Below are 12598 nucleotides of genomic sequence, written 5' to 3' on the forward strand. Positions count from 1 at the left end.
GGTAAGCTTTTAAGAAGTTTTTTTTTTTAATTATCAGAAATGTATGCAAATGCCTTTGCACCATTGATGCCATAAGCATCAAGCCAAGAAACTCCTTAAAGTATCTGGGGGTCTCTTTCTCTATCTCCATATACTCATAGATGCGCAGGACGCCAGAGCATCAAGAGGTCTTCAAGAGAGCTAGTCAGACTCTTATTTTGCAAGTAATGAAACTCAGACCCAGAAAGGAGAAATGAGTTGACCTATTAACATCAAATCCAGAATTCAAGTCTCTTTACTCCTTGTTCACGCTTAGACTCTTCAGGTTAGACCCCTGTTCCTCTTCCAGGAGACTGCCCAAAGCACAGGTTCCCTACAAAGGCAGGTGTGCAGCTCAAACTGTCCAAGAAGACTTCATATATCCTTTCCAGGTAGGATTGGTAACTGAACTGACATGTTTTTCTAAAATTTCCTTGGAGGTCTGGATTGAAACCTGGCTCCTCACCTGTAACTGGGCTGTTGCTGCAAGCATCTTCTGCCGAGTTTGTAGTACTGTGGATGAGGACATGGAGATAGGTGTGCTTTTCCTCAACCACCTTACATCTTCCCACATACAAGACAGCTGCAAAAGAAGTCACGAAGTCATATCATTGCCCAAGCCAGTACATGATTTAGGTTGTGGCATCAAAGCAATGTAGGGAGAAGGAAACCTGACCCTTCATGTTTGTTCTCCAGTCCATTTTCAGATGCATGCAAAACAACTTTTTGATCTCTGTCCAATTGGAAAAAGATCTGAATGTTAATGAAACAATCAGATTCACATTTTAGTCTTTGCCAAATGATCCCATAACTCAGAATAGTGGAGACACAGTCTGACAGGATGGAAGCTTCTTTGCTTTGAAAATGTAGCGTAGATACTATTTTGGCATTTTTAACGACATAGGGCAAATCAGGGCTGAAAGAGACCTTTGAGATAATTTACTCCCACCCCGATATTTTGATCACTGGAGACCCCTCAACCCCTCAACTAAAGTTTCAGAGATTTATGCACAGACTTGGTGCAAAGTGGGGAAGAATAAAATTAGAACTCAGGATACCTTTGTGAACCACAGAAAATCTTGTGTAATGGAACTGGTGTGAGAGTCATCTATTTCAGCAATCGGTATTTGATCTTCATTGGTGACTAACATATTGTCTTTGTAATAAAATATAACAGCTATGTAGAGTCCCCTAAAAAGAAAAAGCAAAATAAAAATTGTCCTCAATCATCTTCTCCTCCAAGCCTGGATCATGGAAAAAATATTTTTGGACATGATAAAAGATAATTTAAAATATACCTATGAGCATATTCTTAAATACCACAAATTTATTGGCTATCTTGTCCAAATTTTCAGAAGAAAAGTGGATTTTGTATTCTCTTAATAATAAAAAAAGGAAATTTCTACCAAGTTTCCTCTCAGAACCAAAAACAGCAGATTCCTGAGAAGCTCAGACTTCCTGGAAAAACTACATAGGACCCACCGTTTCAAGGTCTTCACAAACTTGTTTGAGGAATGGAATAGGTGTTTCAGGCTCCTAGAGACTGACTGCTTGCGGCCCGTGGTTTGTAATTTTGAACTTTCTGGAACACAGAAAAAAAAATACAGTGTAAATTCCACTGGAAGAACAACACTCTCAGTGCCTTCTTCCCACCTTTTTGCCTTTCTGTCTCCTGTCCCCTCAGTGTCACTTATACTCAGTTTCATGGAGGGATTCAGCTCATTCATTCCATCAAGATGCTTTTGTATCTTGAGATGCCAGTAGTTAATTAATGAACAGCTCCTCAAAAATGCTGGAAATGAGTAACACTTATAACTCCAGGTGAAGTCACTTAGGTGTTTTGTTTATATTCTCCTTATTTATTATGAGGTGGGATATGAAGAAACACAATCAACTCTTGTCCCCAGCTCCTATTGCCTTTTAATAGTCACATACTTCTCAATGTTGGCAAAGCTCTTCTTGTTAGTCTGCATATTCCATTAAAAATTTGTTTTTCATTATAAAATTAATATAGGCACATTGCAGGAAGTCTGGAGCATAGAAAAAAAGAACAAAATCCCGCACATATCATCCTGCCACGTTAGTAGAACTACTGCTAGCATTCTGGGGTAGTTTTTTTCCAGTGTGTACGTTGGCTTACAAAAATAGTTGTAGGCATAGGTATGATTATCCTCGTTATTCGGAAGAAGAAACTGAGACAGAGAGGTTAAGTGGATTGTCCAAGATAAAAAAGGCAGTACCCAGAAAAACAAACATTTGTTCACTGAAATATTTATTGGTACGCTACCATATGTTAGGTTCTATGGTTACAGTGATGAACACATCATCCGTTGCTTCTGTTTAGCTCTTTTATTTATAACTGGAGCTCTCACTGATAAGAGTAGTAGATTTCCTGTAGCAGTCTTTGCATACTGTGCTCCCTAGAGCTGAACTAGATGATCACTGATTTAATTCTCATCTTAAATGTAATTAATGAAGGGAAGCTGAGGTTATTGGGGTCATCACCAAACTCCTGACAGACATGTTACTGGGGATGAGAATATGGTCCATATCATGGGCGAATGGCCCATGGCTGAGGCCCAGTGTGGCTCTGCCTATGATCCTATAGGAGCAGTTGGGAATGAGCTGATTGACACAAGCATTCATGCCAGTTTCAAGCTTGTGTTGGTAATGGTTATTCCTGGCAGAACAAAGCAAAAGCATTTTTTTCTAACTTGAACATGTATTTTACTGGTTATAGTCTACTTGAAAATAATGCCCCTGGGACTTCTGATTAAAGGCAGCATATTGAACTTATTTATCACATACTGCTGTCTCCCAAAATCTTACTAAAAGCAGAGTAAAGAGTTTTAAAAAAGAGGAAGTGACATAAATCTGTAAAGACAAAGAGATGGGAAAGGAGACAAAAGCAAGTGAATTCTGCTAGCTAGAAAGCAGATGGACAGATGGATTTAGCAGACCTGAGAAAGCTGAGAAGTAACCTGACTCACCCATGGGCACCATATACTGCTGGAAGAGTGGTGAATGTGGAGCTAAAATCAGGGAGTTTTGTTGAAATCTGTTTAAAAAGTAGTTAGACTTCTAAATATCCTCTCCTACCCTTTCCCCACTTTAGAAGAAAGCTAGTAGCATATTCTCTGGAAAGCAGAAAAACAGAGATCTTTAGAGTGAAAGATACGGTGTATGGTTAAAAAATGGAGGGAGGGAGTGTTATGTACTGAAAACAGGTGGATTAAATGAAAGTTTCCATACAGAATATATCCCCACTGGACTCTTGGAACAGTGGTACTCAAATGTATATTCTCCAGGCAGAACACTGGAAGAAGCATCTCTGGAGACTCTGATTAGTGCAAGAGTACACCTAAAGATTCTGACATTGGCTTTACTGCTTTCCTAAAGATAAGGCCATGCTAGATCACCCTACAGTGATCTGTATAAGCAAGGAGCCCTATCCATGTGCTCAGAGCTTCCCAACAGCGATTGAGTTCTCTTAAATCTGAGTACACATCCAAGGATCACTAGGCAGTTTGAAAAGCATGTAACAGAAAAACCACAGGCCAAAAACAAACAAAAGCAATTTAGAGGGGAGACCATGTTGAGAAAAGAAAACATAAAACGAAACAAAGCCTATCATTAATAGCCTGAGAGACAAGCAAAGACATTGCATCCTTGTAAAAAAGATAAAGGTCTGTAAGAGAAATATTCAGAGAACAATAGAGAACATTGGAAATTAAAAATATGTTATCAAAGTCTGAAAAACCAAATAGAAAATAAAGTTGGGGAAATCTGCAAGAAAGTGGAGCAAAGAGACATGAGGATGGAAAGTAGGGGGGGGGGGAATACCTAAAGGGCTAGTCCATGCGTTTCAGTATCTGAATAAGATTTCTCCTAGGACAGAGCACAGCAAAAGGACGAGAAGAAATAATTAAAGAAATAATTTAAGAAAATACCCCCTACTTGAAGGCTATAAATTTCTGTATTGAAAGAGCTGGCCAAGTGTGCAGCACAACAGACAAAAACAGAGCCACATGAAGGTACATAACAGTGAAAGTTTAGAATACTGAAGGTAAAAAGAAAACTGAAAACCTTCCAGGGTAGGAAAAAGTAGATTTCATATAAAACTTCTGGAATCAGAATGGTATCAGACTTTTCAGCACTGAAAGCTTGAAGGCAATGAAGCAACACCTTCAAAATATGAAGGAAAATTATTTCAATTGGGAATACTATACTTATCCACTTCTATACTTATTCTTATTTATCCTAGATAAATATTAACTAGAATAAATACATCTTAAGACACTTAATGTATCCAAAAATTAGCTCCCAAGTATCCTGACAGGAAGCTACTAGAGGAAAGGCTCCACCAAGGGCAGACAAACCCCAGAAAAAGGAAGAGATGGTAAACAAAAAAGAAGAAATCCAGTATTGGAGAGTGGCAAGAAGAGTCCTCAATGTGGTGGTGAAAGGAGATCCTAGGGTGCCAGTAAGTAACAGACATAGAGGCAGCCAGTAACCAGGCTAGACTGGAGCAGGTCAGAGGGCTCTATGAGGGGTTTCTTTAAGAAGATGCCATTTGAAACAGTACTTATGTATCTGATTGTATTGAGAGAAAATTGATAGAACTGGAGAATAGCTTGGGGATTAATTCGTTATAACCACATGGAAAAATCAAAAAGCACATAATAAAAGTTGATTATTATCTACAGAGGGAACAAGTTATCCAGGAAAGGAAAACAATCATAAAATTTATATGGTCATTATAATGTTAGCAGTAAATATTGATCTTATTAAAATGACTATATTAGGAGGATGAGGGAGTAGGAATTACATGTGCGTATAAGAGGATGGAGGGATAAAAAAGAGAAATAATCATCTTCCTTAGTGAGATAATAACTATATATATATGTATATTTTTAACATACAAATCATTTTAATGAAGGACCAATTCTACTTTGTATATTTTTTTAAAAATCAAGAATTAGCAATATAAGCCTGTTATTTAGAGATATGGAGAAAATATCAAAATAATTGAGCCTCTAGGGAATAGAAAATGGAGGATGGGAGAAATTGTTTTTTCGTTCATAATAAAGTTCTTCGTAGTTCTTTACTTATTTTAAGTAATTCAGTCCTCAGATGGCTGACAGGTTTATATAATTCTTATCTGCATTTTACAAGTGAGCAAAGTGAGGTATAGAGAAGCTGGCAACTTGCTTAAGGTCATGCAGATTTGTAAATGTCTAGCCTGTATTTGAACCCACATAATCTGGCTTCAGAGTATAGTCACATATAGCTTAAATAAAAATGAAAACTAAACTAAAAAAATTAGACTAAAAGAAGAGAAAACTGAGAAATGCTACTACCAGTTGCGAAAGGGGCCCCTGAAAATGTCAAGTATTCCAGGTCTCCAGTTTGGGCACATGGTACAATACACTTGTACCTTTGGAGCTCTTGTGGTTGGGTTGGGGCCATGTGACCCGTTTTACCAATGAATTTTGAGTGTAAATTATAAAGTCTTGTCCATATGACACCTTCAAGAGTCTCTTTTCCTTCTCCCATGGGTGCTGAAATATATTTCCAGAAAGAGGATCATGACAAGACAGAAAGACAGGCAGCCCTCAGCCAACCAGTGGTAGACCTATAGCATGTGGGAGAAATAAATATTTTGGGGGTCATTTGGATACTACAGCATGATATAGCCTATCTTGACTGATACAAGGTCTAAACTCACTTTTCTCCTAAGAACCACTGTGGCTTCTATTCTGTCTCTGCTTAGTTCAGGGCTCTGGAGCAATGGTTAGATTTCTGGACTCTGAATGCAGCAGATCTTTAGCTTTTAAGTGCTTGGAGCATAGAGAGCTTATGTTATTCATACTGGTATGTCTAGCACCTAACACATAGGAGACAGTGTTTCAATTAATGTTTGCCAGTTGAAAAATTGGATGATAATTGAAATTCACTCCTGTAGGGGACTGCTTTAGTGGACACAGTTGACTTCTTTATAATTCATTATGTATGTCAGGGCATCAACCCTGTGGACAATAAAGGCCACTCAACAGCTCCATTGAATTTCCATCCCAGTACTAAAGATGCGCATTAGCTATGGCCAGTTCTTTAGCCAAAAATAGAGAAATTAGTGTGGGTTTTGGTATCCCCCATGCAGGGCTTTGGTAGGAGAAGGGATGTTTTATTATTAGTTCTGCATTTAGAATATGCTGTGTGTTTATTGAGTACTCCAGGCTCATTACAATGGAGTCAATGATTATACTTTAATTCTAGGACATATAAAGTGCTGAGGCTGGAGAGCACCTCATTGTTCATTTGGAAGAACAATGAAAACAATAAGCTAGAGTTTGCAGAGTGCCTACTCATGCCAGATGAGTTTAATACATTATCTAATTTAATTCTTGTAACAGTCCTGAAAGGTACATATTATTATGCTGGTTTTTTTCTGATAGGGAAGCTATAGCTCCGAGAAGTTAAATGCTCTTCTTAAGTATACACACAGTAAGTGGGTGAACTGGGGTTTGAAATAATTGTTTTTTCTAATTATAAAATTTGTAAGCCACGTAGTATCAATATAGTTTATTTTAAATAACAATTTTGTAGTTTTCTGTATGTAGTACCTAATTATCCTTAATTTATCCTTTTAGATTTAGAGAGATTTATGTTGTATCATCTCGGAAGGTCATTTCTTTTATCCTGGCATATTATAGGTCAGTGTTCCCCAAAGTTTGCGGCTTGGAACACTAATTCTGTAAAAAATGTTTTACAGTGGCCAGGTAAGTTTAGAAAATGCCTGCTTAACCAAATTCAAAATTTCTTTTTATTAGAGTCTGTAATATTTTAATGTCTATTTTACATTTCCAAGAGAGGGATATATAATGTAACAATTTCCAAATATACTTGACTAGAGACCCCTTTTCAGATGAGCATCTTATAGAACCACTCTTATGTGGAACACACTTTGGGTACTGTTTAAATGTCCAAAGTACATTTCAATATAAAAATATTCCTCCCTTTTGGGAAGTTCTACCTTATGCCTTACTTAAATCTTTCTTGATACTGTGTGTATATTTACATCCCTGTGGGGTGAAAATAGGTACATGATAAAAGTTGGATGGAAACCATAGAAATAATTGGGCTGTCTAGACAATCATTTCTTGATTATTGGAATGTAATCCAGTAGTATTGGGGAGAACATCTAAATCCTCAGATAATATAAAAAATAATCCCTCATTCTCATGAGTAGTTTTAGCTTTCCGCCTCTGATAAAGACCAAACACAAAGTGGCTTATGAATTGCAGAGAATAATCTGTCCAATTGGTTCATTATTTTTGCCTGCCATGCAGGAACCAATGGGCAGGGAAATGATGGAGAGGCAGAAGAGAAAGGAGCCTAGATAATGCCTGTCCTGGTTAAATGGGCCCTGGATAACTGAGGACTGAGTGTACTTTGGTCGGTGTGGAATGTTGAAGGCCCTGGTCTGGGTAAAGTTTTCCTAGAGATCCGGGAGTGAAATCCCACTTGGGTTTCCTTCTTAAGCCTCTTCCATGCATATTTACATCTCCTAACGAACCACCCACTCATTAGAACATTATTTTCTTGCAAACAGTTGCCCTCATTTCTAGCTATAGCCAGCATCTCTGAAGGGCTCTGTTGTCATAGCTATACAGCAATTGGGAACAACTTTTTGCTAATGCTAAGTATGATTTCTTTATACCTAGTCAAAACTCATTTAGCATTTCTTAGTTTCAACCATAGATTATTAACCTAGCTGGTCCTGCAGTGCCCTGAATCTAGAGAGTACAATGCAGTTAGAGATGTGATGGGTGAAGGAGCATGGAAAATGAAAACTTTATGGAACTTTAATTCTCCAAATAAAACTAAGTGCCTGCTCCACGAATCATTACACAGATCAGAAACCTGACCCTGTCCCATTTGAACAGCCCAAGTAGAAAATAATCTTTTTAAAGCTTCTCAGAGATTTTCTGGGTGTCGTTGGCTAGGTCTAGAGAACTTACGCTCTACTTTCTCTTGAGCAGGAGTATAGGGGAAGATTAAAATTCAGGGGGTGATTAAAATCCAGGGCCCTGTCCTGATGTAAGGGTGGGAGACAAAAACGAGGTGTGGAAGGAAGACTGGCTTGGAGACAGAAAACCTACGTTGGTGTCTTGATTCTGTTCTTCTTGGCATTGTGACCTTGGTCAAGTCACTTAGCCTCAGTGATAATTGCCAAAATGAGGATGAAAAAGAGATATTGGATGTGAATTGTATGTAAATTTTATAATCAGTGTACACAAAAGTTTAATATTATTGTTGCTGTTATAATTGGTTGTGCTTCCTCAGGGATGTTCACAGAATTTTTGTTGCAGGTGAAAAGTTTGAGGGTGAATATCCCGAAGGCTCAGCACACTGAGAAGTTTTGTGAGGGTACAATTTAAAGGGAAGGGAACTAATGGCAGCTGCAGTTTTTCCTGTGCTTGTTTTCAGACTGTTCCTGTGGAGTGAGGGTGCAAAAGACAGAGGACGGGAAGGAAGGGAGAAGGAAGGCTCTTCTGAAGGGTTAAAGTAAGACAGTGCTGTAAAGTGATTCCAGATGTACAAATATTAATATCTCTCTCCCTCCCTGATGAATGAGAAGGTATGACCCAGTTAGGAAACTGCTAAAATTACCGGCGCCACCGAGACCTCAGCCGATGGCCCAGCACAGATTTTTATCCTTACCCCGGCAACTATAATGCTGATGAAGGGCTCGGACCTGCTGCAGCAGACCTTCCAAAACTTCACGCTGTCCCTTGTGTCTAGGCGCTCTGTTGTCATAGTCTTTCCAGTCTATTGAACAAAAGAAACAAACAGAGTAAAATTTTCAAGTAGGGGAGGCCTCTCCCCTGCACTGCCTCGGGAGCTGAATCTTGCTCCTACTACCCACAGACTGTGTGGATGAGCACCCAGTACTTGCACGACTAGCAGGCCCTGCCATTTTTCAGGCCCTGTGCAAAACAGTAATTGTGGTTGGTTTCTTGTGTTGGGCAGTTTTAAGGCAAGAGAAAATGGTAATGGAAAGCCCAAAGAAAATAGAGAATTTGGGAGTCCAATTTCCCCTCCCCCAGCTCCTTACCCTCCTTTTCAGCGTCTGTGTCCTAATCAGTTCCCCTGTCACCTCTCCACTCAGCACCCCAAGCCGCCACTGGATTTCCACAGTAGGAAAGAAAGGGGTGGGAATGTGCAGACTAGATGAAATCCACGGTCCCAATGCTTTTATTGTAGATTTGACACTTTTGGCCAAATTGACATTTCTTTCCAAGGAAAGAGCCCATGTCAGATGCCAAGAAATGGAAATCTACATTTTGCTCTAATGAATGTCTGCTTTGGTTAGCTGGCACAGCAACTCCTGCACATACTCGGAGCCACCAACCACCCTGTCTGCTCAGTCTCTAAATATACAGTATTAGCTTACATGGCAAATTTAAATTGCAATACCCACTGAGATTTTTCTCCCCCTTCTATTTTCATTCCATTTGGCTATAATGATATCAAGAGTAATAACCCGTATGGGACTAATGTCAAGATTATAATTCTGCTGTCTCCAACTCTAGATATTTTTTTCGGCAGGTCAGTCATTTCATAGTCCATCCCTATTCTCTTTCCCCTGGTTTTACTTTCTGGATCTTTCAAAAGCAACAACTTTAAGTGCTTCTTGGTTGAAATGCTTTCTCTAAAATTGCTAGACATTCTTCTCGAGAAAAGCCAGTTAGTTCACAAGTATATTTGAGGCTTAAATTCTAATTGAACAAGTTTCAAATTCCCTCCACCTAGAGTTATTTTAGAATATGGAGTCTCCCTTGTTTAGAAACTTAAGCAGATGCCATGACAGTTAACGTTAGGTAAAAGCATTCCACACTGGTCCATCCAAGGCCGAGTAGTTCAACATAGTTAGAAAGAATGCAGGTTCTGGAGTCAGATAAACCCGGGTCTGAGCCCTGGTTCTTCTGATTCCTAGCTCAGTGTCTGTAAAACAAATTACTTACACTGACAGGGTCTCTACTCCGTAGCATGAAAAAGGAGTATAGTATCTATCTCGCAGGATTTTTGTGAGGGTTAGATGAGAGGTGTATTAGCTCTCCAGTGCAGTGTTACGTGGAAAGCCTTATGTAAATAATAACTTAAAAAGAAGGGAACTCATTGTTGGAAAGTTAACTTCCTGAGTGGTGGGTATGGAAACATCATTTCTTACCTTAGCAGGTAATTCCCTTCGAAGAGGAAGGCCTCAGAGATTTTCTAATTCCTCCTCCTTCCCACCTTCCCCCATGTACCCTTGTTCATTTTACCTCTTAGAATACTGAGGCCCAGAGATAACCATTCCAGTTCTAAAATTTTCAGCTTGGTGGTGATGGTGGCATAGCCAGGACTATAACATAGTCTCATGACCCTCCGTATAGTGCTCACTTCTTTATACCATGGACATGTTTTTGTTTTTGTTTTCTTTTGAGAAGGAGGGTCAGAGTTTGGTTGGAGTCTGTGTGGTGTGGCTTAGTTGTGGTCAACTCTGGAGACAGGGAATTGGCATAGGTGCTTTCTGTGGACTCTGTTCTTTGTTGGCAGAAACTGTGACTTAATTTCTCTTTGCTTCAGGTTTTTTCTCTGTAAAGTGAGCTTTTGAGTCTCTTTTTAGGTTATTTGTGGTTTCAAAGAAATACTGTAAGTAAAGCACCATTCTGGGCACATTGGAGATGCTCATTAAATGTTGGTGAGGCATTGTGACTAGAAGCATGATGGTGTTCACGTAGGATGGGCTAGGAAAGATCTTTTACTGGGAAATTTGGAAATGTTTGAGGGAACGAACTCCAAGTGGCCCTTGGACTATCTATAGTTTCCCTGGTATCTGGACACAGTGAGAATAAACATTGCTCTCATGTATTCCCAAAGGCCATTATGAGTTTATTTCCTTAGTTGGATGAATGTATCTGAAGTACTCAGATAAGATGAGCAATGTTGTTGGCTTGAGTAAGACTCCTGGGGGACTGAATTACTATATGGCCCTGAACATGCTAATACATTCTAATGAGTGCTAATACTGCCATCAATGCAGGGGGAGATGAGGTGGACCTGGCTCTTTCAGCTGAGGCCTATTACATCAGAGGTGAGCTTGAGCTGATGACTTTATGATACATTAGAAAATTGCTAATGCTAAATTGCAGCCCGAGTGAGCACTGGACATGATGCCAAGGTTTTTGGAAAGAATGAGTCTTTCTCATAGATGTTTGGAAGGTTCTGATGACTACATAAAATAGGAGACTTTAGGGATGAGGGAGAAAATTGAAAATATATTAAGAAATCAGGAGCCTGACAGGAATAAACTTAGTGTGGTAGGAAAAGAGCAGATCATGCCACATAATACTGTTCACTGTTCCGGTAATGAGACACTTCAGTTGCAATGCAATGCAGAGCTTACATTCACTGGTGATATCAGGGCTTTCCTGATCGTAACTCAGACAAGCCTGTCTGGGTCCTTTTCTCTTATTATGTACCATACCATATAACATAAGTCTATAAAAACACATTCAGGCCTTTTGTAAAAATATTTTTAAAAGTTTTATAGCTTACTGGAACATATTACCAAATTTCCAATTATTCTGTCATGTTAGAATACATTGTCTTCTAGTAAATATCTGAATACTGATATACGTTACATCACAGTGTCATACTCTGTTTATAAATAGAACCAGAGTGTTTTTATATTGTTCTTTCCAAGTGACATGGCATGTCTGCAGTGACTGTAATGACATGTTTGGATTTCAGTTCTTTGCCAGATACCCCTACTAATCAAATGTGCTCTTTTAGAAAGTGTTGCCATTTGCTACGTTAATTACCAAGTAATAAGTAACTCTTCCCAGACCTGGACAACTCTTCTTTTCATTCTGGAGAGAGCTCTTCAAATGGGCTCTGAGGGAGGGTGTCTGAATAGAATTTGAAGTTTACAGAGCCGGAACATCTGGTGTTTATAAGTAAATTCATCATGCAGATCAGAATTTGCATGGGGTCTGCGTTTGGAGTGGGTTTCCCTCTGACCCACCTTCAGGTCTAATTTTTTTTTTTCTGCTTTTCTATCCCTTCTATCCCTCCACCTCCAAAAATGCATACTCTTTTTACCCCCGTAGAATGAGATGGGTTCCCAAAGTATCTTAATCTTCCAATATTCCCCGTATGTGTTTCTCTTAAGTCTTCAGTAAGAAAGATATCCAAGTAAGACTGGAATAGTTAAATCATCAAATGCTAGGGGACTTAGGCGTCTTAGAGATCCCTGGTATTTGTGGTCCAAGGCTCTGTATGGCCTGATTTAGCTAGCTGAATCCACCAGAGGCAGTAGTCAGGAATGGTTGGCTGGCTTTTAGTCTGATTGTCTGACTGATAGCAGGGCATTAGCTACCACAGCAGAGTCTTCACTAGTTCAGACTTGAATCCTGGCTCAGCCATGTTACCGAAGTTGTGACCCCAGGCAAGGCAACACCCTCTCTGAATCCTAATTTCCTTATTAATAGAGGAGGAGGACAGCATAGTGGTTAAGAGCAAGGAACATGGG

The 12598-nt window shown here is 39.2% G+C and overlaps 1 protein-coding gene across 1 annotated transcript in view; it reads right to left on the reverse strand.

Moving 5' to 3' along the window:
* Nucleotides 1–12598, reverse strand: part of ANKFN1 (ankyrin repeat and fibronectin type III domain containing 1) — a gene marked incomplete at its 3' end in the record, with an annotated part of 414694 nt that overhangs the window by 53750 nt on the left and 348346 nt on the right. The window contains exons 10-13 of the mRNA XM_079725196.1: nt 8743–8850; nt 1501–1600; nt 1077–1209; nt 485–601 (exon numbers count right to left, since the gene is read on the reverse strand). Of these exons, the coding sequence (XP_079581322.1) occupies nt 485–601; nt 1077–1209; nt 1501–1600; nt 8743–8850 (458 nt within the window). The remainder of the gene's footprint in view (nt 1–484; nt 602–1076; nt 1210–1500; nt 1601–8742; nt 8851–12598) is intronic.

Source organism: Hyperoodon ampullatus, assembly GCF_949752795.1.
Source record: "Hyperoodon ampullatus genome assembly, chromosome: 19".
Classification (NCBI taxonomy): domain Eukaryota; kingdom Metazoa; phylum Chordata; class Mammalia; order Artiodactyla; family Ziphiidae; genus Hyperoodon; species Hyperoodon ampullatus.